Source organism: Ahaetulla prasina, chromosome 8 (genome assembly GCF_028640845.1).
Source record: "Ahaetulla prasina isolate Xishuangbanna chromosome 8, ASM2864084v1, whole genome shotgun sequence".
Taxonomy (NCBI): domain Eukaryota; kingdom Metazoa; phylum Chordata; class Lepidosauria; order Squamata; family Colubridae; genus Ahaetulla; species Ahaetulla prasina.
This window is the reverse complement of record NC_080546.1, coordinates 52,518,694-52,545,666: the sequence shown is the minus strand read 5'-3', so window position 1 is coordinate 52,545,666 and position 26,973 is coordinate 52,518,694. Positions and strand designations below refer to the sequence as shown.

The 26,973-nt window shown below is 43.0% G+C and overlaps 1 protein-coding gene across 1 annotated transcript in view; it reads right to left on the bottom strand.

Moving 5' to 3' along the window:
• Nucleotides 1-215: 215 nt before the first annotated feature.
• Nucleotides 216-26,973, bottom strand: part of ENPP6 (ectonucleotide pyrophosphatase/phosphodiesterase 6) — a 78,033-nt gene continuing 51,275 nt past the window's right edge. Inside the window, exons 6-10 of the mRNA XM_058192759.1 lie at nucleotides 16,200-16,341; nucleotides 14,921-15,100; nucleotides 11,338-11,475; nucleotides 8,570-8,693; nucleotides 216-2,249 (exon numbers count right to left, since the gene is read on the bottom strand). Coding sequence (XP_058048742.1) covers nucleotides 2,044-2,249; nucleotides 8,570-8,693; nucleotides 11,338-11,475; nucleotides 14,921-15,100; nucleotides 16,200-16,341 — 790 coding nt within the window. The 3' untranslated portion in view covers nucleotides 216-2,043. The remainder of the gene's footprint in view (nucleotides 2,250-8,569; nucleotides 8,694-11,337; nucleotides 11,476-14,920; nucleotides 15,101-16,199; nucleotides 16,342-26,973) is intronic.

Below are 26,973 nucleotides of genomic sequence, written 5' to 3'. Positions count from 1 at the left end.
TCATGCTTTCACAGTTCAACAGTATTCTAAATATCAGTGCCTTTCTAAGTTCTGCTTCCCAATCCCACCCATTCATATTTTAAGAACTGTGCATTTGTTTACTCTCTATGTATATCATTGCTTTATAAAATGAATTGTTGATTTTTTTTCAAAAAAATCAATACACAAATCAATTCAAAAGACATTTTAAAAATGACTTTTCCATAGTCAAGCAATCCAAGTAGTTCTTCTTTTATTTGAATACCTCATATTTGAGGGAATGATACAGCTATCCTGCTACACATCTGTAAGCTTCTGCAAACACGTCTAAAAAGTTCTGCCTCAGAATCATTTTGCTGAACAGCAATCAATAAAGCAGGTTTTATCCTATGTACACTGTTCAAAATAATACCTCGGCTCAAAATTCCATTCTACCAATATACAGTCTGGGGTAACCAAACTATTATTAAAAGAGTTTTAAAAAACAGTCTAAAAATTATGTGAAGAGGAGACAAAGAGATAATGAAACTTTCTGACCACAAGAATACGAGAGATTACTTTGTATGTTCTTTTTTTCCTGTTTGTCTCTCTTGCAAAATTGTAAAATTTGATCATTTTAATGAAAGTTTTGAATGACGTTTTTTAATGGGAGGGAACAGTGCTCCAAAGAATTTAAACAGTCTGCTCTATTAATATAGCATGCAGACCTTTAAACAATAGATCTTTGTTTTCCAACTATTGCAAATGCCTAACAAGAACTAAATTGCCTTCTATATTCAATAGCCAAATAACAAAAGGTTTTATTTTCCTCCATTCCAATTGATTCAACGATTCACTTGAGATTTAAAAGCACACATCAATGTCTATCAGTTATTATGGAATTCTTCTGCCTGGCTTTATATGTGTATAGTTCTGTGAAATGTACTTGGGGGAGTATATTGCGGATCCAAGCAGTGTAGCCTTTTGTAATTGACAGGAGGAAATTTTGTCAATGTGCAGATTTTCTAAGTGTTGTCCAGGATTTTTTGATAGAGCACCAAGAGTGCCAATAGTCATTGGGATCATTATTATCAGCCCAAGTCAATTCCCTAAAGTTTGAAGGCCTCTTTATTGTAGATTCGCTATCACCATTCACCACTGTACCACATTGGTCTCTTCTCTTCTTCTTCCCTCAAGCTGAGCTCAGCAATTGGTGACTAAATGGTATGCTGTCCATAATTCTCTTGAAAGAATCTGATTATGCTGAGGCTACAGAAGAAATAATTGAAGGTGATAAAGCACTTTTCATCTTTCCAAAGGGTTGTCACAAAGAAAAGGAATAACTAAAGGAAGCAGGTTCAAGTTAGTATCAAAAGGGATTTCCTGACCTATCAGTCACCGGAACAGGTATCCACGTGAAGCGCTGAGGTCTTTACTGGAGGTCTTTTTAGAGAGGTTGCCAAGAGGCTCCAGTGGACTTTACACAGTGACTACATACTATTGATCAGTTACAGGCTATCACCTTCCATGTACGTATACTAGGAAAAGTCTGGGGCGCAAGTCTAGAACGTTGGAAGTATCATTTAAGTCCATTTTTCCACTGCTGTCCATACAACTGGTTCCAATGTGCACTATGGCAAATTAGTCCACCAGACTGGCTGTCAGAGAATTATGGACAGCATAGAAATAACACATCATGGGAGGTGGCTGACTGTGAAAAGCTGATCTAAATTTAAATGTATTGCAAATGCAGAAAACTGCTAGAAAAAGACGTGATTAGCAAGTGAGTTTGTCTGTTTTGAGTTGGTACATCTTGATTACTTGCTTCAGCCCCTTGGGGATTAATTCTGGAACTGATGGCAGAAGGCGGAAAAGGGCTTTGGTAATGGACAACATGTGCCCATCGGAACCAACTCATGCTTGTTTTTATTTGTTTATAACCCTCCAAGCATTTGGCTCCAGGATTTTCAGAAATTAATTTATATCATTTTCTCCCAACAGCATTTTCCATTTCAATGGCAGCATTGAAACGGAAGGGAGGGAAAAAAACTAGACACACTGACTGACATTGTACTGAGACTGGTGTTATACAAACAATGAAAACAGAATAAGTCCCAGCACAGAGCTGCTCCATTGGAACGCCGGGGCCAAATTGGCATTATCTTTCAACATACAGGCCACTCTCGACCAGGATCCATTGTTTGGCAGTGGCGGGATTCTGGCGATTTTGCACATAACATTATACACATCAACTGATCTGATCGGTGCAGCTCTGAAGTTAGACTTGAAATCTGAAACAAGACAAAGAAGCGTTTTAGAGCAGCAGTCCTTGTCAGAATGCTGCAAGCACATCTATTATTTAAAAAAAGTGAACATGCTGCCTGCCATGTACTGCATCTCCAGGGGAGGTGTAAAATTAAGAATACATTGGATAATGCATGGCACAGAGCAAGCTAATAATACTTCAAATAAAATAATAAAATGCATCAATAATAATATCACAGTGGTTATACATAATTCAGGAGTTCCTTCATGAACTTTTAGTGCCAAAGTTAATAAGCATCTTTTCAGCATGTATGTATGTATGTATGTATGTATGTATGTATGTATGTATGTATGTATGTATGTATTTATTTATTTATTTATTTATTTATTTATTTATTTATTTATTTATTTATTTATTTTATCACATTTATATACCGCCCTATCTCCCAGGGGACTCAGGGCGGTTCACAGGCAAGTAAAAAGCACATATAAATACAGACTAAAATAACAGTTAAAAAACTTATTCTACATGGCCGAATTATTAAAAGCAATATAAATAATAAAACCCATTTAAAACCAGTATAAATTTAAAATCTAATCCAGTCCTGCGCAGATGAATAAATGTGTTTTAAGCTCGCGACGGAAGGTTCGGAGGTCCGGAAGTTGACGAAGTCCTGGGGGGAGTTCGTTCCAGAGGGTGGGAGCCCCCACAGAGAAGGCCCTTCCCCTGGGTGTCGCCAGACGGCACTGCCTAGCCGACGGCACCCTGAGGAGTCCCTCTCTGTGAGAGCGCACGGGTCGGTGAGAGGTATTCGGTAGCAGTAGGCGGTCCCGTAAATAACCCGGCCCTATGCCATGGAGCGCTTTAAAGATGGTTACCAAAACCTTGAAGCGCACCCGGAAGGCCACAGGTAGCCAGTGCAGTCTGCGCAGGATAGGTGTCACATGGGAGCCACGAGGGGCTCCCTCTATCACCCGCGCAGCCGCATTCTGAACTAACTGAAGCCTCCGGATGCCCCTCAAGGGGAGCCCCATGTAGAGAGCATTGCAGTAATCCAGACGAGACGTCACGAGGGCGTGAGTGACCGTGCATAAGGCATCCCGGTCTAGAAAGGGGTGCAACTGGCGCACCAGGCGAACCTGGTAGAAAGCTCTCCTGGAGATGGCCGTCAAATGATCTTCAAAAGACAGCCGTTCATCCAGGAGGACGCCCAAGTTGTGCACCCTCTCCATCGGGGCCAATGACTCGCCCCCAACAGTCAGCCATGGACTCAGCTGACTGTACCGGGATGCCGGCATCCACAGCCACTCTGTCTTGGAGGGATTGAGCTTGAGCCTGTTTCTCCCCATCCAGACCTGTACGGCTTCCAAACACCGGGACAGCACTTCGATAGCTTCGTTGGGGTGGCCCGGTGTGGAAAAGTACAGCTGGGTGTCATCAGCGTACAGCTGGTACCTCACACCGAAGCCACTGATGATCTCACCCAACGGCTTCATATAGATGTTGAACAGAAGGGGCGAGAGAATCGACCCCTGCGGCACCCCACAAGTGAGGCGCCTCGGGGCCGACCTCTGCCCCCCTGTCAACACCGTCTGCGACCGATCGGAGAGATAGGAGGAGAACCACCGATAAACGGTGCCTCCCACTCCCAATCCCTCCAACCGGCGCAGCAGGATACCATGGTCGATGGTATCAAAAGCCGCTGAGAGGTCTAATAGGACCAGGGCAGAGGAACAACCCCTATCCTTGGCCCTCCAGAGATCATCCACCAACGCGACCAAAGCCGTCTCAGTGCTGTAACCGGGCCGGAAACCGGACTTGAACGGGTCTAGATAGACAGTTTCATCCAGGTGTAGGGAAACTGATATGCCACCATATTTCTACAACCTTCGCCACGGCGAAGGTTGGAGACCGGACGATAATTACCTAAAACAGCCGGGTCCAGGGAAGGCTTCTTGAGGAGGGGCCTCACCACCGCCTCTTTCAAGGCGGCCGGAAAGACTCCCTCCAACAAAGAAGCGCTCGTAATCGCCTGGAGCCAGCCTCGTGTCACCTCCTGAGTGGCCAGCACCAACCAGGAGGGGCACGGGTCCAGTAAACACGTGGTGGCATTCAACCTACCCAACAACCTGTCCATGTCCTCGGGAGCCACAGGGTCAAACTCATCCCAAACAATGTCACCAAGACCACCCTCAGACGTCCCACCTGAATCACCGCAATTTTGGTCCAGACCGTCCCGAAGCTGAACAATTTTATCGTATAGATAACCGTTAAACTCCTCAGCACGTCCCTGTAACGGGTCATCCCGCTCCGCCTGGTGAAGGAGGGAGCGGGTCACCCGAAACAGGGCGGCTGGGTGGTTATCTGCCAACGCAATGAGGGAGGAGGCGTAGCAACGCCTCGCTTCCCTCAGTGCCACTAGGTAGGTCCTATTATAGGACCTCACTAGTGTCTGATCAGCCTCTGAACGGCTAGACCTCCAGGAACTCTCTAGGCATCTTCTCCGGCGTTTCATCCCCCTCAGCTCCTCGGAGAACCAAGGAGCCGGTTGGGACCTACGCCGGGTCAGAGGCCGCAAAGGCACGACACGGTCTAAGGCCCCCGCCGCGGCCCGTTCCCAAGCCGCGACAAGTTCCTCAGCCGTGCCGTGAGCCAGACCCTCAGGAAATGGCCCAAGCTCCGTCCGGAACCTCTCCGGGTCCATCAGGCGCCTGGGACGGAACCAACGTATTGGCTCCGTCTCCCTGCGGTGTTGAATGGCGGTCAGAAAGTCCAGGCGAAGGAGAGAGTGATCTGAAGGAGGCGAAGGAGAGAGTGATCCGCCACCCCCCCACCCCTACCCTGAGCCCTCGGCTGATGGAATGCACAGAAACCCGGTGGGCACATTTCAACAAGGGGCACGCCCCCTTCAGTGCCCAACCAGGTTTCCATAACGCCTATAAGATCCGCGGCGCCCCCCTGAATAAGATCGTGTATTAGGGGGGCCTTATTGACCACGGACCGTGCTTTGCATAACATAAGCCGAAGGCCCAGGCTCTGAGGGTCTTGACCATCCGGGGAACGGGACAAGTCAGAGGGATCGGGGCGTGCAATCGCCTGTAAACATCGAGCGCGCGCCCCCACAAAACGATACGATCCCCCACTTCCGCCATATCTGCCCCTCCCACTTACCGTACAAATAGGACCACCCTCACTAGAAGGAACACACTCCCCCCCCATAACCTCCGAACCTAATAAATGACCGCCGCGAGCACACGCAGGAACTGGCTCCCCACCCGACGGGCTACCCCCAACACCCGCCCTAGCCCTCCCACCCCTTAAAAACGCCCTATCTAAAAAACCCCAAAGGCTCTTTTTCTTCGCATGCCACCTCTGTGGATCCCAAGACCCGTCATTGAGGCCGGCCCTTGATAATGAAGCGGGCCATTCCTGCGAGGCGGGGGCACCTCGCAGGCGCAAGAGTTCCAATGCAGAATATCGCATATATAATAACTAAAGGCATAAATAGGAGATAGAGGCCGACGAGAGGTAATAATGTCTAGGATGGCAGAGTGTAATGCCAAGTCCAAATGGATACCCATCCTCCGATAAATCTTTAAATGGTGGCTGGCTTAGAGCTGGTAAAAGATGGAATAGTAGGCAGATATAGTCTGATGATAAAATTATTACTACTCTGCCCAACGCACAGTCCTAAAATCCATAACCTGAAAGAGGTGGTACTTCTCTCCCCGTCAGCGGTATCACAGACGTTTCCCAATAGATGTTTCAGAATAGATGTTTCAAAAATAGGCCCCCCAGTAGATCACCAATCAGGCTCCAATCATCTTCCCCAAAAATTCCAGGAATAATCATGACCCAAGAGTCTCAACCGGCCATGTAAAGTGCATGATGACAAAATGCAGCTGACAAATGTTACAGTTGACTGTGTAACATTATAGTCCCGGGAAGAAGCAGGCCCAGCTAGGCCAAATCAGGCCGAACTAGGCCAGGATACCTCAGCCCCCTCCCCACGTCTTTCCACAGAAAGTCTCAGAAAGTCTCAGGCAGGGGCCACAAGGAGGACCCTTCATAGCCCTTCACCCCAAGCCAAACCTGGGAGAAGACCTGGAAAGACCAGGAAGACCAGGAAGAACCGGAACAGTCCAGAAATAATTCAAAAACGCCAGATGTCCAAACGGGGAGAAGAAACAAGCCGCGGCCTTCTAGCAGCCAAATACCAGCCGCGGCCACGCCTCACGCCCGGGAAGATGGTAAGATGACCGCCATCTGCAGCTCGCCCTCCCCGGTCTCGTTCTCGGCAGCCGTGAGTCCGAGGAGGTCCACAGACCCCTCCCACGGCTGCCCGAGAGATGATATGCCTGACTGGGGGGCGCAGACCGCTCGGCAGGCCACCTGGGTGCCGCCATCCCCTCCTCAATCGCCCGTTGTCGGCTCCGATCCCCTGTTACGCCGCCATCTTGCGCATGCGCAGAGCCTCTATGTAGACCATCAGTGTTGTATATGGTTTAATTTGGGGGATGGGCAGGGCACGAATGGTACCACAGAAAAAAGTCATGACCCATTAAGGCCAAGAGAATAGCCAAAAGACAGCATTTATTTATTTATTTATTATTCGTACTTTTATACCGCCCTATCTCCCTAGGGACTCAGGGCGGTTTACAGCCATATAAAAAACATAAATATATACAAGGTAAAACATTAATTTAAAAAACTTATTACATAGGCCAAATATTTAAAATAGAGATATAAATAATAAAACCCATTTAAAACCAAATTTAAAATTTAAACATTTAAAAATTTAAAATTCTAGTCCAGTCCTGCGCAGATAAATAGATGTGTCTTAAGCTCGCGACGGAAGGCTCGAAGGTCAGGAAGTTAGCGAAGACCTGGGGGAAGCTCGTTCCAGAGAGTGGGGGCCCCCACAGAAAAGGCCCTTCCCCTGGGTGTCGCCAGTCGGCACTGCCTGGCCGACGGCACCCTGAGGAGTCCCTCTCTGTGAGAGCGCACGGGTCGGTGAGAGGCATTCGGTGGCAGCAGACGGTCCCGTAAGTAGCCCGGCCCTATGCCATGGAGCGCTTTGAAGATCATTACCAAAACCTTGAAGCGCACCTGGAAGGCCACAGGCAGCCAGTGCAGTCTGCGCAGGAGAGGTGTTACGTGGGAGCCATGAAGGGCTCCCTCTATCACCCGCGCAGCCGCATTCTGAACTACCTGGAGTCTCCGGGTGCTCCTCAAGGGGAGCCCCATGTAGAGAGCATTGCAGTAATCCAGACGAGATGTCACGAGAGCATGAGTGACCGTGCATAGGGCATCCCGGTCTAGAAAGGGGCGCAACTGGTGAACCAGGCGAACCTGGTGAAAAGCTCTCCTGGAGACGGCCGTCAAATGGTCTTCGAAAGACAGCCGTTCATCCAGGAGGATGCCCAAGTTGCGGACCCTCTCCATTGGGGCCAATGACTCGCCTCCAACAGTCAGCCGCGGCTGCAGCTGACTGTACCGGGGTGCCGGCATCCACAGCCACTCCGTCTTGGAGGGATTGAGCTTGAGCCTGTTTCTCCCCATCCAGACCCGTACGGTTTCCAGACACCGGGACAACACCTCGATAACAAGAGGCTAGTGAGGAATGTTATCTGTAGCATTATGGAGCTTATCTATCCTGGGAATGGCACTTTAAAATATACAGTCAATATAGAAATGTATATTAAAATAACTCAATTTTGAACCTCTCCCATTAACAAATCAGCAGCAGTGTACTTTGAGTTAAGTACACAAAGAGCTGACACAATTGCCCCAATTAGGACAGAGTGTCTTTCTCCAGACTTGATTAAGATAAGAACAATTATATTGGAGTTTTATGGTGAAAATGGATCTTTGAAGATGATTAGCCTTAAATACTTTTTGCATGACTCTGACTCTAGAAATCAGTGTTGATGTCAGGGTTAAATAATTTAATAATTTAAATTATAAATTTAATTATTAAATAATTAAATAATTTAAATTTCAAATTTTGAAAGATCCATGTTTTTCTATTCTACCATCTATGGTAATTCATATATGCATTAACAAAAAAGAGATTTTTTTAGTTATCGCCTGTTAATGGATTGTATCTGCTGAAACAAATTTTAATAACATGGCTGGCCATTATGCTGTCAAAGCAAAGAGAATGTTACTTGCAAATGAGACATAAAATCTGGAAATGGATAAATTCTGAAACCATATTCTTTACTTTCCTGGAAAATCCATCAGTTATAATCAATATCTATTGATTATATCTAATCAATAGATATACGGAAGAAAGGAAGGGAGGAAAAGCTATATGGTCATCAAAATTTTTAGTTGTCCTACCTGGTCCATATGCAAAAAAGATTCCTCTCATATCTATGAATTCATTATCATAGCCATGCCATCCGTTCTGCCAAGCTTCCCGTTTTCCAGTGCCATTATCCCAAAATGGAAGTGATTCCCTGCTCTTCAGAATGAGAAAAATGTTATTATACTGTAGTATTAATATACTGTAGGCATAAGATGGTTAAAACATTGCAGTATACAGGTAGTCCTTGACTTACAACAATTCTTTTAGTGACTGTTTGAAGTTACAAAGGCACTGAAAAAAGTGACTTTTGACCATTTTTCACACTAATGACTGTTGCAGCATCCCTATGGTCACGTGATTTACATTTGGATGCTTGACAATTGGTTCATATTAATGACATTTGTATTATCCCGGGATCGTGTGATTTCTGTTTTGCAACTTTCTGACAAGCAAAGACAATGGGGAAACCAGATTCACTTAACAACCGTGTTACTAATTTAACAACTGCAGTGATTCACTTAGCAAAGGTGGCAAGAGAAGTCTTAAAATGGGACAAAACTCACTTAACAAATTTCTCACTTAGCAACATAAATTTTGGTCTCGATTGTGGTTATAAGTCGAGGTTGCAAAAAGTGGTCACATGACCCCAGGACACTGCAGCTGTCATAAATGTGATTTAGTTGCCAAATGTAAATCACATGACTATGGGAAAGTTGCAGCGGTCTTAAGTTTGAAAAATGGTTATTTCTTTCAGTGCCATTGTAATTTTAAATGGTCATTAAAATGAACTGTTGTAAGTCGAGGACTACCTGTACTGACAAATTCAGACTGAACAGAAAAGTTTAAATTTTTTGGCTTTGACATACTGTACAAGTTACTGAACCCACAGCAGTATCTAGCAGCGGTGAAATCCTCTGAAGTCTGCTATTAGTTTTGTGAGTATGCTACCGAGCGTGTGCAGCACTAAAAAAGGAACATTTTGAAACCTTCCAAGTCTGCAAAGGTAAGTAGAACAGCAAAGGGGGGAAATCCGCTGTGCCACACAATTTAGATTAGCTAGAAAGCAGGAAATCCAACGATTTTAACTAATATAAATCATGCGTCACAGCTGATCATCGGAAATACAGGTTCACCCGAACCCGTAGCATATTTTTTACTACCGGTTCGCCACAACCAGTCCGAACCAGTAGCATTTCACCCCTGGTATCTAGTATTGTTGAAAGATTTAATTTGAATTATAGCTTGCTGGCTGCAGAGTTTGCAAATTAGGTAAACCTTGGCAGACATTGTTTCATCATGCACAAACCACTGGTAGTTAGCTTCCTGGAACTGAATTCAACAAAACAGCCTTGTAAGGAGGGGCCTTCCAACATTTCTATGTGCTATTGAATTGTGCCTTCCCAATATCCACTGCCTTGATTTATTCCCTAATACAATCTGCCAGTTATAAAACAGTTCCTAAATAGGAATGAGTATCTAGAAAATTAAGATTTATTCTTGAGTCTGAAGTGAAGCTTGAAAATCACATGTCCCAAGAATTCAGAGATTCTTCTTGCTGATGAGCATTTCAATAAAAGGAACAGACTTTCTTCGTTGGTAAAAAAAATATTAATTGGTTCTTCACAATAAATTCATGAAGTTTATGATAATCTTAGAAACAGAGAAACTGTTTCCAAATCCTTAATTCAAAGTCTTTCCCCTGTTTTTTTCCCAGTGTCCAGCATTCATAAGCCTACATTAACAATGGAAAATCGAAGTTCCTGCCCCTATGTAGGTTGGCTTTGTTCATGCTTGGGGGGGGGGGGTATTTTTATTGCTCCCATCCTTTTGTGGATTAGCCTTAATTTCAATCTTAATGAGTGACCCTACCAGGACCTCCTCCTCCCATTGTTGTTTTTTGTTTGTTGTTTACATTTATACCCCGCCCTTCTCCGAAGATTCAGGGCGGCTTGCAGTGTATAAGGCAATAGTCTCATTCTATTTGTATATTTTTACAAAGTCAACTTATTGCCCCCCCAACAATCTGGGTCACAATCTTGCTTTCAAGGCCATTGCAACTACCATTATTTTAAAATTGTAGCACAAATAGAAGCTGAGAAAATTAAGAAACAATACCCAAGATTAATTTATGATATTATTAGCTCCAATTCACCAAACTATAAATGGAAAGTAATCACTGACTGATTGAATTATTAGTCAGTGATTTATTTGTTGGCATTACTCATGAAACATTCAGCATTGCTGAAAAAGTAAAGGTAATTTCTGCTATCAGTAGAGGCAATGTCTGCATGAACCTGGCTGTAGCTAAAATGATATGTCTTATATTCACTAGAAGAAACCGTTATGCATAATCATATTGAAATTATGCTTCTTTATTATTCATATTATGCATATTTATCGTTAGCATAATCAAGACAATTTTTTAGAAAGTCAGAGACAATATCATGTCTGACCAATATGCACACATTTATTTGATAACAATCAGAGCATTCTGAGTGACAAATTCTAGAACATGTCAATAGTCTCAATAACTATTCTGTTTCTTTTGTTTCTATAATAGCTATTCTTGTCCAGTCCATGGACTGGCATCAGTCTGCAGCACGCCAGCAACTGGGCCGCACAAACAAGCGAAATCCCATCCGCAGGATGCACGTAGCGCATCCAAAACCATGCCCCCTCTGATCTGCGGAAACCCCTTGCTCCACAGAATCAGTCCCTGGTGCCCAAAATGTTGGGGGCCGCTGTTCTAAATTGTTCGTGGAGAATCCCAATTGATAAAAATCAGGTTGTAGGAACTTACCTCTACTATGAACCATCTTTCCTCAGCTACCAGTGTCAACGGAGAAACAAATTTTCCTTTTTTATAATAAAATCTATCAGGGATATCTTCTTTCCTATAGACTGTCATATGTGGCACATTTTTCAGTTTGTTATATATCTGCAAAAGAATAAAAGCAGTGAAATTGCTTTCAGCATACAAAATTATTCCACACCAAAGTGAATGATCATACTGAAAATCAAACCACTTGTCAAGAAGATTTTCCTTTAAATACTCCTACTTTTGCTTCTTGCAGTCTATTAGGAAAAATTCCCAACAATAAACAGATAAAAGGTCAGACATTAGAGGGTAGGAAGTTTGATTTTCTTCTGCTCTTCTTTTTGTGACTTTTATAGCACAAAGTCTTCAAAAACAGATTCAAAACACCTTATATGATTAAAAATAATGACAGAAATTTCAAGTTGGAAAAAGGCTGTTTAATTTTGCTGGAACTGTTTTGATGCTATATTGACCATACTGGAACTATGCCAATCTCAAAATTGCCCTGGTTGTATTGAGCTTGGAGGCATTTAAAATGACCTAAACAGCCATTTTAAACTCAGATCAGGATGTTTTAAGCTGCAAATTAGAGGTCTGCTTGGAGGCATTTAAAATGACCCAAACAGCCATTTTAAACTCAGATCAGGATGTTTTAAGCTGCAAATTAGAGGTCTGCATTAAACATGTTTTGCATACTACTAATATTAAAAATACTAGTAGTATGCAAAAGCGCCAAAGAATTGAGCGCCAAAGAATTGAGGCCTTTGAAATATGGTGCTGGAGAAGACTCCTTGGGACTGCAAGGCGATCAAACCGGTCAGTCCTAGAGGAGATCAATCCTGACTGCTCTTTAGAAGGCCAGATTCTGAAGATGAAACACAAATACTTTGGCCACGTAATGAGAAGGAAGGACTCACTGGAGAAGAGCATAATGCTGGGAAAGATTGAGGGCAAAAGAAGAAGGGAAGACAGAGAATGAGGTGGCTGGATGGAGTCACTGAAGCAGTCGGCGTGAGCTTAAATGGACTCCAGAGGATGGTAGAGGACAGGAAAGCCTAGAAGAACATTGTCCATGGGGCCGTGATAGGTCAGACATGACTTCACAACTACCAACAACAACAACAAGTATTAAGAATGAAGGATTTTAATACTCAGAACAAAAGTAATTCTTGTTTAATAGGAACCTTGCCTTGGAAAATTGCTGACTATTCTGAGAAATCTTGGAAGATAGAAAGTTTGGTATGGTGGTTAATGCACCAGGCTAAAAAGCAGGAGACCATGAGTTCTAGTCACACTTTAACCATGAAAGTCAGCTGGTGACTTTGGGCCAGTAACTTCCTCTCTCACCTCACAGGGTTGTTGTCATGGGGAAAAAGATGTGTTGGATATGTTCACCACCTTGAGTTATTTGTAAAAATAATAAACGGGGATACAAATGAATAAATGGTGCCATCTTAGGTTTTTGGTAGTCCCAGGCAACTTAGTTGAGTTCTTGGAAATTATTACATCTCACCAAACTCTTTGCAATATAAGAGAATATACAAGTAGTCCTTGACTTACAACAGTTCATTTAGTGATTCTTCAAAGTTACATTAGCACTGAAAAAAGTGACTTTTGACCATTATTCATTGCCGCATCTGCATGGTCACATGATCAAAATCTAGATGCTTAGCAATTGACTCATATTTATGACCGTTGCAGTGTCCCAGGGTCATGTGATCACCTTCTGAAAAGCAAAGTCAGTGAGGAAGTCAAATTCACTTAACAGCCATGTGACTAACTTAACAAATGCAGTGATTCACTTAACAACTGTGGAAGAAAAGTCATAAAATGGGGCAAAACTCACTTAATAAATGTCTCACTTAGCAACAAAAATTTTGGGCTCAATTGTGGTCGTAAGTCGAGGACTACCTGCAGTGGTGGGATTCAGCCAGTTCGCACCACTTTGGGAGAACCGGTTGTTAACTTTCTGAGCAGTTTGGTGAACTGGTTATCAGAAGAAATCATTAAGGCAGAAAACCGGTTGTTGAATTATTTGAATCCAACCACTGACTACCTGTTGACTGTAGTTCAGTGCACTTATGATTACCTCCTTAAGAAATAAAATGCCTGCAATCAAATAACCAGGCTCAGAGTACATCAAGGATTCCAAGCTGTTTATATAAAGATAAAGGGAAAAGGGAGATCGGTGTTCTTTGTGACTGACACTTTAACTTCAAACCTAGTTAAAGATCTTCTTTTTTCCAGTGACAGTATTTTGGAGGAACAGGTTGGGGATTTCAGTGGGAAAGAAAAAGAACAAGCTCACTACTTTTCAAGTTTTGTAACATACATAACCATTTTTTTGCAAGAAATCTAGCTTGGAGTACCTTGACAATCTTTGCTACTTTCATACAAATTGACAAACTATAGATCAGCAAACCAACCAGTTAAAAATATGTACCATGTAAAATCTATTTATCTCTATTCTATGCTATAGTAAACCAATGTAAAGCTTCATAATAATTCCAATAGTTTGATGGAAATCCCAAATTCCAAAGGAAATCCATAGAAATGTATGGTTCTCTGTTTATTCAAGGTGATGATATATGCCTTCTTATACTTGCTGAAAAGAACAGAAAACAAGCACATGGCTGCAGACATCCCTGCTGAAAAGTGTGGATGTTTTTGAAGATTAGCCACACCCAGAGAAATTGTTCATGAGCCATGCCGTTCTGTCTCTGGCTCTTATAGACATAGGTGAAACAGAAGAGATGGACAATGTAGTGGTACATCTTTCTTTCAAATAAAGGGGTATTTTTTTATGTTAGACAATTTTAATTAGTTAGTAGTTTTTGTTTATTTTGGCACTTCCTTTTTTTGAAATAAGTAAAATAAATCTATGTCTAATGCAGTGCAGTGGTGGAATTCAATTTTTTTTATTACCGGTTCTGTGGGCATGGCTTTGTGAGTGTGGCAAGAAAAGGATACTGCAAAATCTCCATTCCCTCCCCACTTTGGGCCAGCCAGAGGTGGTATTTGCTGGTTCTCTGAACTACTCAAAATTTCTGCTACCCGTTCTCCAGAACCTGCTGAATAGCATCCCTGATCTAATGTCTCCATACATGTTTGCCTATGTGTGTGTTGTGTGTATGCATATATTTGTGTATGGATGTGTGTGAGAGATCTACTCATTTCAGTTTTGGGAAGAATTTCAGGATTGATTTCAATTGAAATTTGATATTATGGAAAAGTTGGACTTTGTGTCTGAGTTGATTTTTTTTGCCCAGCTACCCTTCTCTTATCAAGATCATCTTAAATTCAGAGATTCTTCCTTCTGGATAAATACAGTATGAACAGTTTACAGTATATTCCTATGAAGATAAGTAAGAAGATACACCTCTCTGTCATTAATGTGGAAAATATGAAAATGAAGATTCCTGGCGTTCTTTCCACATTCCTGTCCTTTGCAGAACATACTGGACTGTTTGTGAATGCATAAACCTATCAAGACAACTTGGCATATTAAGCACATCAACAAATAGCCTAAACTACATTAAGAAAAACAAAATGTTGCTGTTCTTGCCTCATTTTCCTTGCCTTTCTCTGGCCAGAGGCTTACAACTGGCCCTCGGTCCTTCACTTTAATAACATCACTCATGTTGATGCACTTTTTCAGTTCAATCACTTTATCCATCCAGTCAATATCAGTCATCCCATGATCAGAAAAGAAAACAACATTTAAATCATTCTGCAAATTCTTGTCCTGTCAAGAAAGGTAAAAGAAAATAATTGCAGCATGAAAAGGAGACCGTTTGCTCTCTCTTTTTTTTCCAGCTAACAATTTTGCTAATAGTTGCCATGGTGCTGTTAGGCAGAAATGCATAGAAGGCCAGCTATGTTGATGGCATTCAAACAGATGATTTCAGAAGCCTCATCATTTTTCACTTGATCTGAAAATTTGAAATCTGAGGAATGAAATCAGGGGAATCAGAGGAATGCTTTGGAAGGACAAGTTGTGCTTCCAAAACTTGAAGCAAAGTTTTCTCTTAGTCCTATTCAATTGACAAAATATAAGGAGGCAGAGAAACTGTTCACCCATCGTTTTCTTTGACAGCACCTTTGGTTACACTTATTATTAATTAATTAATTAGATTTATTTGCCACTCATCTCACCTTGATAATTAAGAATTAATTAATAAGAATTAAGACTATTATATCATTTCCTCCAGTTAAGTATTCCCAGGTAACAGAGATTTTGGACACAAAATTTGTGATTCTGGAAACTTGGGGATCTTTATGTAGGAACTTTTAACATGAAAAAAGTCACACATGCAAGCCAATAGCCTTCACTTTATTACCACATTTTTGGTATGTTCCATTTCTGCTTTCTCAAGTTGATTTTGGGGGGATAATGAACCTCCCCCATTCATTTTCAGTTTCTAGCAAAACATGGATCTCGCCATGCCTGCTTCTGCACGCACATTACTAAGTTGTATAGCATATGGTACTGAAGGAGTGTATACAGTTTGTGCTACCATAATAATTTCACAAATGTGAAGACCTTTCCCAAAGGCAAAATCTTCAGCGAAGGACTGCAAAAAATCACATGAGAATGATCACTTAGAAAATTTCCATTAAAATATTCTGAGTATGGGATCTCATGGAGATTCACTGGCTTGGGAAAACTCCACTGACTGAATGTAGCATCTTGGGATATGCATGTTCCTTAATATTCAGAATAGAAGCAGTAAGTAACCTATGAAGTAGTCTTTACTGAATAATTGCAAATATTTAATAAAAAAGTTGAAGAGAATAAAAGAAATATCTTTAAAAGGATATTGTAGCTTCCAAGTGACAGAAACCTTGATAAGCTTAGACATCCTGAGCAAAACGTTATCCACCGCTTTTACAGCATTCTTCCTCTGATAAGATGAAGGGCCGAAACGATGACCTTCTACATCAATCCGTTCATAGTATATGGCTGCCATATCAGCTGCACCATTGCTGTAATAGGTACATAACCACCAAAGAATTAAATGTAACAAAAACTTACTTCTAGAGTGCATTTTCAACCTGATCTGAATTTTTTTCCTGCTATCTTGGCATGTTTTCTAAGAGAAGAGTTAGCAAGGGGATCCCTTGTTCGCGTAATTCTTCTTGTTTTATTTTCAGTCTAAAATAAGCCTACGTGGGCATCCCAGTTCTAACCACACAGCTTCTTCCCCACTTCTTCATTAGTTAATTGGCATTTTTATTCTTATGGGTGATTCTTTTAAATCAGTTCTGATGAATCAGTTGTCCTACAGAAGCAATTGAACTTTATTGTGTTCCTGACTTTGGCTCTTCTGAAGGAGGTTTCCAAGAATTATAATTTAAGCATTTTTGGGAGGTAAAAGTTTCCTCTCCACTATTTTATTTTTTATTTTATTTATTTAATTTTTTTATTACTTTTTTGCAACAAACAAACAACAAAAAAAAGAAAATACATTATTACACCCTTGTGCTATACATAAAAAAAGGAAGATTTGGGTCTTCGGATATATCCTCACGATCGCCAAAATCCACGTTCTCGAGGTACAGGTACCGAAGCGTCCAATGTTCCAAGCGCAAAGTCCACAAAAGGTTTCCAAGTCTTCCAGAAAATATCTTCTTTATACACACCACTTCTAATTTTAATATCACATGTCATTTTATCATTTAAAGCTAATTTCCACATTTCAGAATTCCACTCTTCTATTCTAAAAATCACATCTAGTTTCCAATATCTAGCTATTATAATTCTACCTATTATAATCATAATTCTAATCAATTCTTTTTCATATTTTGTTAATTCTATTTCCTTAATTACCAACAATAATATAGTTTCCACTCTCAATGTTATTACTTTCCCCATCATTTCAAATATCATTTTCTCCAATTGTTGCCAAAACTTTTTAACCTTATCACATTTATACCACATATGTTCATAAGTCCCCAATTCCATCTCACATCTCCAACATTTTTTACCAATTTTTTTATCCATTTGTGACAATCTTACTGGGGTCAAATACCATTTCCAAACAACTTTATAATTGTGCTCTTTAATCCTTATAGATAAAGTTCTCATAATTCTACTATTCCAATTCACATTCCAATCTGACTCTGGTATTTCAATATTAAGATCTTTTTCCCAATTTGTCCTCATCACTCTTTGTAATTTTTCATCAGAATTTATAATCTTATAAACCCTACTAACGAGTCCCTTTAGCCCAATTTCATCTTTCATAATCCGAGATACTAAATATTCAAATTCAGTTTCACATCTATTTATCGAATAATTTTCCCTTAATTTTTTTGTCCATTTTTCTATCTGTATTTTTTCAAACCAACTTAACCCTAATTTTTCAATAATTTCTTTATTCCTCCTTTCATTTTCCATAACTTTTATCCAATCTCTAATAATTTCTATATTTTCCTCTTTAATCACTTCATTACGTTTTATATTATTTTTAATCGGCCAAATTCCAATTGTCTCCCCCAAAAAGATTATATCCGGAATTAAAATTTTAACAAATTTATTCCACATTTTACTTAATCCCTTTAACCAATAACTTCTAATTACACATTTTGAATTTGCTTTATCTAAAAACCACCTTGATCCAAATTTCTCTATATCCCTTAACTCTAAGTCTCTCCAATAGTTACCGTATATACTCGAGTATAAGCCGAGTTTTTCAGCACGTTTTTTGTGCTGAAAAGCGCCCCCTCGGCTTATACTCGAGTCTACGTCTTGATGTACTTCGGGAACCCCGCTTTGGGAGAGGCCAAGAGGCGGCGAGATCGTCGGCGGGATTTGCCCAAGGCTGAGCAGTTCGCGCGCGGACCTGAGCCAAGCCGGTCGCAGTCCAGCGAGCGGTGAAAGCGACATGCGGCGCCGCTCCGCTTTCACCGTTCGGCTGGACTGGGACCGCTTGCTCGGGTCCGCAGTAACTCCGCCAGGCTGTGCCGCCAAGAAACCATTTAAAAGCCCGCCAGGGCTTTCTTCTCCTCCGTGCTTCAAGTTGGGCTTTTAAATGGTTTCTTGGCGGCACAGCCTGGCGGAGTTACTGCGGACCCGAGCCAAGCCGGTCGCAGTCCAGCCGAGCGGTGAAAGCGGTGGCGCTCGGCATGTCGCTTTCACCGCTCGCTGACTGCGACCGCTTGCTCGGGTCCGCAGTAACTCCGCCAGGCTGTGCCGCCAAGAAACCATTTAAAAGCCCGCCAGGGCTTTCTTCTCCTCCGTGCTTCAGAAGTTGGGCTTTTAAATGGTTTCTTCGGCACAGCCTGGCGGAGTTACTGCGGACCCGAGCCAAGCCGGTCGCAGTCCAGCGAGCGGTGAAAGCGGGCGGCGCCGGCATGTCGCTTTCACCGTTCGGCTGGACTGCGACCGCTTGCTCGGGTCCGCAGTAACTCCGCCAGGCTGTGCCGAAGAAACCATTTAAAAGCCCGCCAGGGCTTTCTTTCTTCTCCTCCGTGCTTCAGAAGTTGGGCTTTTAAATGGTTTCTTGGCGGCACAGCCTGGCGGAGTTACTGCGGACCCGAGCCAAGCCGGTCGCAGTCCAGCGAGCGGTGAAAGCGACATGCGGCGCCGCTCCGCTTTCACCGTTCGGCTGGACTGCGACCCTTCGCGTAACTCCGCCAGGCTGTGCGCGAAGAAACCATTTAAAAGCCCGCCAGGGCTTTCTTTCTTCTCCTCCGTGCTTCAGAAGTTGGGCTTTTAAATGGTTTCTTCGGCACAGCCTGGCGGAGTTACTGCGGACCCGAGCAAGCCGGTCGCAGTCCAGCGAGCGGTGAAAGCGGTGGCGCTCGGCATGTCGCTTTCACCGTTCGGCTGGACTGGGACCGGCTGGCTCGTCGCGTAACTCCCGCCAGGCTGTGCCGCCAAGAAACCATTTAAAAGCCCGCCAGGGCTTTCTTCTCCTCCGTGCTTCAAGTTGGGCTTTTAAATGGTTTCTTGGCGGCACAGCCTGGCGGAGTTACTGCGGACCCGAGCCAAGCAGTCCAGCGAGCGGTGAAAGCGACATGCGGCGCCGCTCCGCTTTCACCGTTCGGCTGGACTGGGACCGGCAGCGGGTCAGGACTCCGCCAGGCTGTGCCGCCAAGAAACCATTTAAAAGCCCAACTTCTGAAGCGGAGGAGAGAAAGCCCTGGCGGGCTTTTAAATGGTTTCTTCACAGCCTGAGGAGGTGACCTTCAGGGGATGAAGAGGAGGAAACACACACACACAGCCGGTCGGACGGCGCGGTTCCTTTCTCTGCTCTCTCTCGCTCGTCAAAGGCGCTGGAAGGGGCGGAGGCGCGAAACAGCAGCAGGAGCAGCCGCTCGCCGCTTCCTCCTCCTCCTCCTCCTTTCGTGGCGGGCTGCTTCCAAGTCTGGAAATCTGTTTTGGGAAGTGGTGGTGCAGCGGCAGTTCAGCCCTGTCGGCCGGGGAAGGAGGCGGTGGATCGGATTCTCGCGCCACACGAAGTCGGCTGGAAAGCTTGCTGCTTCTTCTTCTTTTGCTTCTCTCCCCCACCCCTCTTTTCGGCTCTCTTGCAAGCGTTGCTGCAGCTCCTCGGCTCCTTTTCCCGGCGCCCCAGAAGGCTCGAGCCTCTGCTGCCGATTGAATACTAAAATAAAATAAAAGCGGAGAAGAGCAGGCGCCGCTTTTGGTGTCCGCGTCCTGTCGCCGCCCGGCAGGACGCGTTTAAAAGGCGGGGAGTTGAAAAGAGGCTGCCTCTTGGGTTACCTCAACATCCATTCCAGAGCCGCTAAAGGCGGCTGCTTGGCCCGCCCTGGTTGAGGCAGGCACAAAAAGGGTCCCTGGTGACCCAGAATTCATCCTAGCCCCATTGACTGGCCTTTGACTCGATAGGATTTAGCTGACGGGATTGTTAAACAGCTCGCACCTTTCTTCTGGGAGAGAAGTCACTCTAATAAATATTGGGAGGTGTTTTCAAGGAAACATAGGGGTCCACCTTCTGCCCACAAGAAATGTAGGGAAATGCCACCATTCCCAGCCTTCTGAGCACATCAGCTTATCCTGGCAGAGGATGAGGAAAGTCGCATTTCAAAGCCTTTGGAAATCACCAGCTTGGAAAAAGCTAAATTATGTAGGGCTATTCAGCTACAACTTCGTGTTTAGGTTTTGTCTTTTGAGCGAGATAATGATAGCTAGCTAGCTAGCTAATTAGATAGATAGATAGATAGATAGATAGATAGATAGATAGATAGATAGATAGATAGATAGATAGATAGATAGATAGATAGATAGATAGATTAGAAAGAAAACAGAACAAAAAAACAGAATAATAGAGTTGGAAGGGACCTTGGAGGTCTTCTAGTCTAACCCCTGCTTACATGAAACCTTATACCACTTCAAATGCTTATCCAATATCTTCTTAAAAACTTCCAGTGTTAGAGCATTCACAACTTCTGGAGGCAAGTTGTTCCACTGGTTAATTGTTCTAACTGTCAGGAAATTTCTCCTTAGTTCTAGGTTGCTTCTCTCCTTGATTAGTTTCCACCCATGCTTCTTGTCCTGCCCTCAGGTGCTTTGGAGAATAGTTTGATTCCCCCTTCTTTGTGGCAGCCCCTGAGATATTGGAATGTTCCTATCATGTCACCCCTAAACTAGACATACCCAGTTCACATGCCCCGTGAGACGTCTTGCTTGCATGTCACACACACGCTCGCTGGGAAAAAAAAGGATGGAAGGAAGGAAGGAAGGAAGGATGGATTGATGGATGGGCGACCGCTTTGAGCGCAACCCTTCTCCCGCAACTAAGGGGGTCAATGTTTTCCCCAATCCTAGGGTGTGGGGAAACAGTCATTCTTTCTTCCCCCCTAGTCTCTCCCGAGATCGCACTGCAGCGCCCATCATCCCCAGCCGGCAATCTGAGCTCGTGCCATCGATGTGGTCCTTGAACTTCCCCCTCCTTGTTTCTAACCCAGCCTAGGATGGCGGCGTGGAGGGTATGGTGGTGGTAAAGCGACCAGGAGAAAGCTTTCGCTCTTTTCGAGAGGTCCTCTTGGAAGGCTGCCTTGGAAAGGGAAAGTGGGAGGGGCAGAGATTTCTCCTCAAGGTCCCCTTGGAAGGCTGGGTTGGAAAGGGAAAGTGGGAGGGGCAGAGATTTCTTCCTCTCGGGTCCCCTTGGAAGGCTGGGTTGGAAAGGGAAAGTGGGAGGGGCAGAGATTTCTTCCTCGGGTCCTTCTAGAGTCCTTGAGAAACTGATATCATACAAGGTTAATAAATTATACTCCTCCTCCTCATTGATGAGTTTTCATCCTGAAATTGATTGAAACATTGTACCATCATATGCTGCCATAGTATAGTGTTAACAACATCTGTAAAGATGATATATGAGCATGACACTAAGTTTTTCTATATTTCCCCTTTATTGAAAAACTTCCATCATGCTTCTTTCTGAAAACAAAGGTCATTATAATATACCTCATTATATATTTGATTTGATGATATTTCAGTTAATAAATACCATTTAAGGTGTTAAGCTTCCTTTCTTTTTCAGCAGCAAAGTGAATTACAACTTTAAAGAACTTTATTACTTTATATTCATTTATTTTAAGTATAGATTTTAGATTTTTAAACAAATATGTTTAGAGCTTTTATATCTTTCAAGTTATTCAAATTATCCCCTCAGCAGGTATATAATGGCATCCAATTCCAATATCATGTTGGGGGTTTTGGGCAAGGGAGGAGGAACGAGCACCACCTTTCGGCGCTGGCATTCCGATTTCCCTTTGTTTAGAGCTGGGAATCCTCCTTCCCCCTTTTGCACTTTTATTGTTTTTCGTTCAAATAAATATTCATGTTATTTTACTTGGCTCTATCTTTATTTTTTACATTGACCAGTAGCTGCCTCATTTCCCACCCTCGGCTTATACTCGAGTCAATAGTTTTTCCCAGTTTTTTGTGGTAAAATTAGGTGCCTCGGCTTATATTCGGGTCGGCTTATACTCGAGTATATACGGTATCTTCACCTTTAAATATTTTTACCACTATCCGGATACCATACGCACAGTAATAATTAAATAATTTGGGGATTCCTAATCCACCTTCCTTTTGATTTTGATACCACATTTTCTTCACTAATCTAGGTCTTTTGCCACCATTACAAAATTTATCCAATTTTTTCTGATATCCTTCAATATCTTTCTCTGTCAAATTTAGCGGTAGCATCTCGAATAAAAAGTTGAACTTGGGCAGCAACATCATCTTACACATTGCAATTCTACCAAACCAAGACAACTTTAACATTTTATATTTGTCTATCTTCTTCTCAATTTCATTAATCACCACATCATAATTAATTTTTTTCTCTCCACTATTTTAAACTTTTCATAGATTTTTCAAAGTGCCTGATTGTGCAGGTATCTGTTGGCGAGACCTTGCTTAAACACTTTTTGATGTTCAGATGAATCTGAACTGGGAAGGGAGAACCTGCTTCATGAAGTTACCTCTACTCCCCATCTTGAAGATCTAAACACACTGTTGTGGCATTACTTGAATATATTACTTGAATATACGCTATAGATTACTTGAATATATTACTTGTATATATTACTTGAATATATGCTATAGAGCACTGCACACCAGAACAACTAGACACAAGAACAGTTTTTTCCCAAAGGCCATCACTCTGCTAAACAAATAATTCCCTCAACACTGTCAAACTATTTACTAAATCTGCACTACTATTAACCTTCTCATCGTTCCCATCACCAATCTCTTTCCACTTATGACTATATGATTGTAACTTTGTTGCTGGTAATCCTTATAATTTATATTTATATTGATTGTTCCTGATTGCTTATTTGTACCCTATGATTATCATTAAGTGTTAAATTGTACCCTATGACCATCATTTGTGTTGTAAATGTTGTACCTTGATGAAGGTATCTTTTCTTTTAAGTACACTGAGCATATGCACCAAGACAAATTCCTTGTGTGTCCAATCACACTTGGCCAATAAAAAATGCTATTCTATTCTAAAAAAAATAATATTTAAATTAAGTCTTTTTCAAAGTCAGATCTGCAAAGTTATGGTTTATTCATGATTAGATCTCCAATCATGGATATCATCTACTTTCTGAAAGTAGTTCAAGGAATGGAAAAGATGTACCATACCACTAAAATCTTCTCCTTTGTACCAATTTCTTCATCTGTATTGCTTTATCATTCCTCATCTCCTATTTGGGTAATGGAGGAAAGCATGCAAAACAAATTCAAAGTATGCAAACTTCAAAAAATCGTATAGGGCAATTTTTTAAAACTTTAGTATATTGTCTCAATGCATAAAAGTTTGAAAGAAAATCTGGAAATGAAGGATGGTTTCTCCAGGTCACCTCTAATCAACCTCTAATTTCAAGTAACTGTATGAAGGTAAATCCTGTCTGATTATGTCTCTAATTAATCTCCAAAACTAGAACAATGGTATATAAAATGCCACTATTCTATCCGTATCAAAGTAATACATAAGGAAATGTTTCCAGAGATAAATGTTAATAGTACTGTGCTTACAGAAAACGTGACTATTTCATGTTGTCTTTTCTTAAAAGTACTAAGTAAAGCAATATGTATTAATTGTCCTTTGGCACTTTTTGTAATGGCATTGAGAAAAATTTATTTGCAAGTACAAGGCAGTAAGTTAACAATATTATGCAACATTTGCAATTCACAATCTAACTCTTGAAGTAACTTCTTTTGAGGTGAGGTGCTAGATTAAAAAAACGATTTGACTAAAATTTTTCAGTTCCCACAAAGTTTGAATAAGTCTTGCATGTAGAATAGGACTCGTCATCAGGCAAAATAAGGCAATGGCCTCATTAACCAAATCAATAGCACAATACAAACCCCTTGATTTTCATTTATTAGAGCAAAATCCATGTAACTTCAGCTGCTTAATTTTCAAGTCACTGTTTGGATGTAAAGAATTGCGGCTCCCTATCTTGATTAGAGATTCTGTCAGTTTTTGGCTGAAAATTACCCCTCTCTATTCACCTTTAAAGTGAACCTTGCAACCGGAAAGAGAATGTCTGAAAGCAAATCTTGCAAGAGAGATTTTCAGCATGATGTCCTAATTTAGACTGGAAGCATGTTTTCAATTTAAGTCTCACCACTGTTATTTATCCAAAATAAAACCAGACAGTTTCAGCATGAGTTATATGATGTCTAATTTGGTCTGACAGTGATGCTGTTATACAATTTTCAGTCTTCTCATTGTCCTTTATTTTTGTTCATATGCAACTCATACTGAATCAAACTACATCTCAGTTTCCCAATGTTTGTATGTTAGCTGGGTATATTAGCATACTAAACAAAATGTCTTTTAAGGTTCATAAGAACAGTGACTTTGTCAAGTAAACATAACAAGAAAAGTTCCACAATGAAGATTTTTTGCATTTTTTCCATTAATTTTTTCCTCTACCACCAAACAATACTATATGGAAAATGTTATGTATTAACAGTTGTACCTTTAAATATTTGAGCGGGAAATCAGCACGTTGCTGATTGGACGAAGCCTCCAGCAGAACTGTATAAAAGGAGAGGTTTTTCCCCCAGCCTGTTGCTGGGTTCACCCTATATTAAAGAGCTGTTGTCACTACCCTGGTCTCCAGCCTCGTTACTTCCCGAACTTAACATTGGCGACGAAGGTGGGATCTCGAGGCTGAGGAGAACCAGAACCGAGCTGAAGCACGATAGACCCGAACCCAGCAAATCCAGGGCAGAAAAGGCGAGATGGCCAGTTACACTCCACCCGCACCGTTCGATCCGGCTAAGGAAAAATGGGGAACGTATATGACCCGTTTCGAAAGTTTCCTAGAAGCCAACGAACTGCACGGAGTTCCAGACAACCGAAAAAGGGCTTATTTCTTAAGCCACTGCGGTCCGGAGGTCATCGACATCGCGGAAGCCCTGGCAGAGCCAACGCCGTTGCAGTCGGTGTCGTGGCCAACTTTACAGACTTTGCTAAGGAACCGCCGCTGCGCCGTCAAATACGGCGGTTTGAATTCGAGAGCGAAGGCAGATGGAGGGCGAGTCTATCGGTGACTACATGGCCGCCCTGAGAAGAGCGTCCAAGGACTGCGGATACCGTGACCTAGACGAGGTGCTCCTCGAGCAACTCATCCGAGGGGTCAAAGACATCCGTTTACGGCGACGGCTGCTAGCAAAGAGCAACCTAACGCTGGCCAACGCTCTGGACGAAGCCAGAGCACATGAAATGTCATCCCAAGCGGCAGAGACGCTACAGAAGCCGGTTCCACAAAGGCGGCCAAGGCAACGGTGCACCAGGAGGAGGTTCAGACCGAATCCGACGGTGAAGACGAGGAAGGGTCTGCCGCGAAAACGCGACAAAGGGGACCGAGACGAATGCGGAAGCTGCGGGGTCAACATCAGCGCCAACGCTGCAAATTTAAAGATGCGACATGTCGGCGGTGTGGGAAGAAAGGGCACCTAGCTCAAGTTTGTCGAGCGCCCAACCTTCCCGCCGAAAATTCAAATCGGCCAATCAGAGCGCGGAATCGGCAAGGCGACCGCGATTGGCTCAAACAAAAAGGCGCGGATTCCAACCAAACAACGGTGGTCATAGGCGCGCCTCGACCAAAGTGGAGAAGAAGATCTTCACCAGGCCAAAAATAGAGGAGTGCGGTGCGGCTTGAAGTGGACACGGGATCAGCGATCACCATCATGTCCTGGGACACTTTGGCGAAGTCGCTGCCGTCCGTCGCGAAGCGCCACCTGCAAGCACAACGACTACGAGTCCACGACTACCAGGGGAATCGCATCCCTGTTCGAGGGACCACCTCCGTCCGAGTCGAGTTCCGCCCTCACAAGAAGACCCTGCCCATCACGATCGTCGAAGGAACTCTGCCCAGTCTGTTGGGACTAGACTGGTTTCGTGCCCTGGGCATGGGAGTGACTGGCATCTACAGAAGTGACTGCAATTTGAAAGACATTCTCTTTAACGAGTTCGAAGATGTCTTCAAGGACTGCCTGGGCAAGTACAAGGGGACCCCTATTTCCTTCAACCTAGACCCCCAGGTAGCACCCATTAGGCTTAAGGCGAGGAGAGTCCCTTTTGCCCTAAAACCAAAAATCGATAAGGAGCTGGACAAGCTCATAAATCAGGGGATTTTGGTGCCAGTCGATCACGCAAAGTGGGAGACGCCAATCGTCACCCCCATCAAACCGGACGGGTCAATTAGAATTTGCGCTGACTACAAGGCGACGCTTAACAAAGCCTTACAGAAAAGCGCGTACCCGGTTCCCGTAGTGCAACATTTATTGCACTCTTTGGGGCAAGGGCAAGTCTTTGCAAAGTTAGACTTGGCCCAAGCCTACCAATAACTGCCAGTAGACGCCCGCACAGCTGAAGCCCAAACGATTGTGACACACAGGGGGGCCTTCAAGTGCACCCGATTGCAATTTGGGGTTAGTGTGGCACCAGGGCTGTTCCAAAACCTGATGGAACGACTACTGCAAGGGCTCCCAGGGTAGTTCCTACTTGATGATGTCCTAATTTCAGGGAAAACATGGAGGAATTGGGAGGCGGTTAAGAAAGGTCTTGAGCATTTTCCGGACAGCGGTTAAAAGTCAAGACAAATAAATGCCAGATA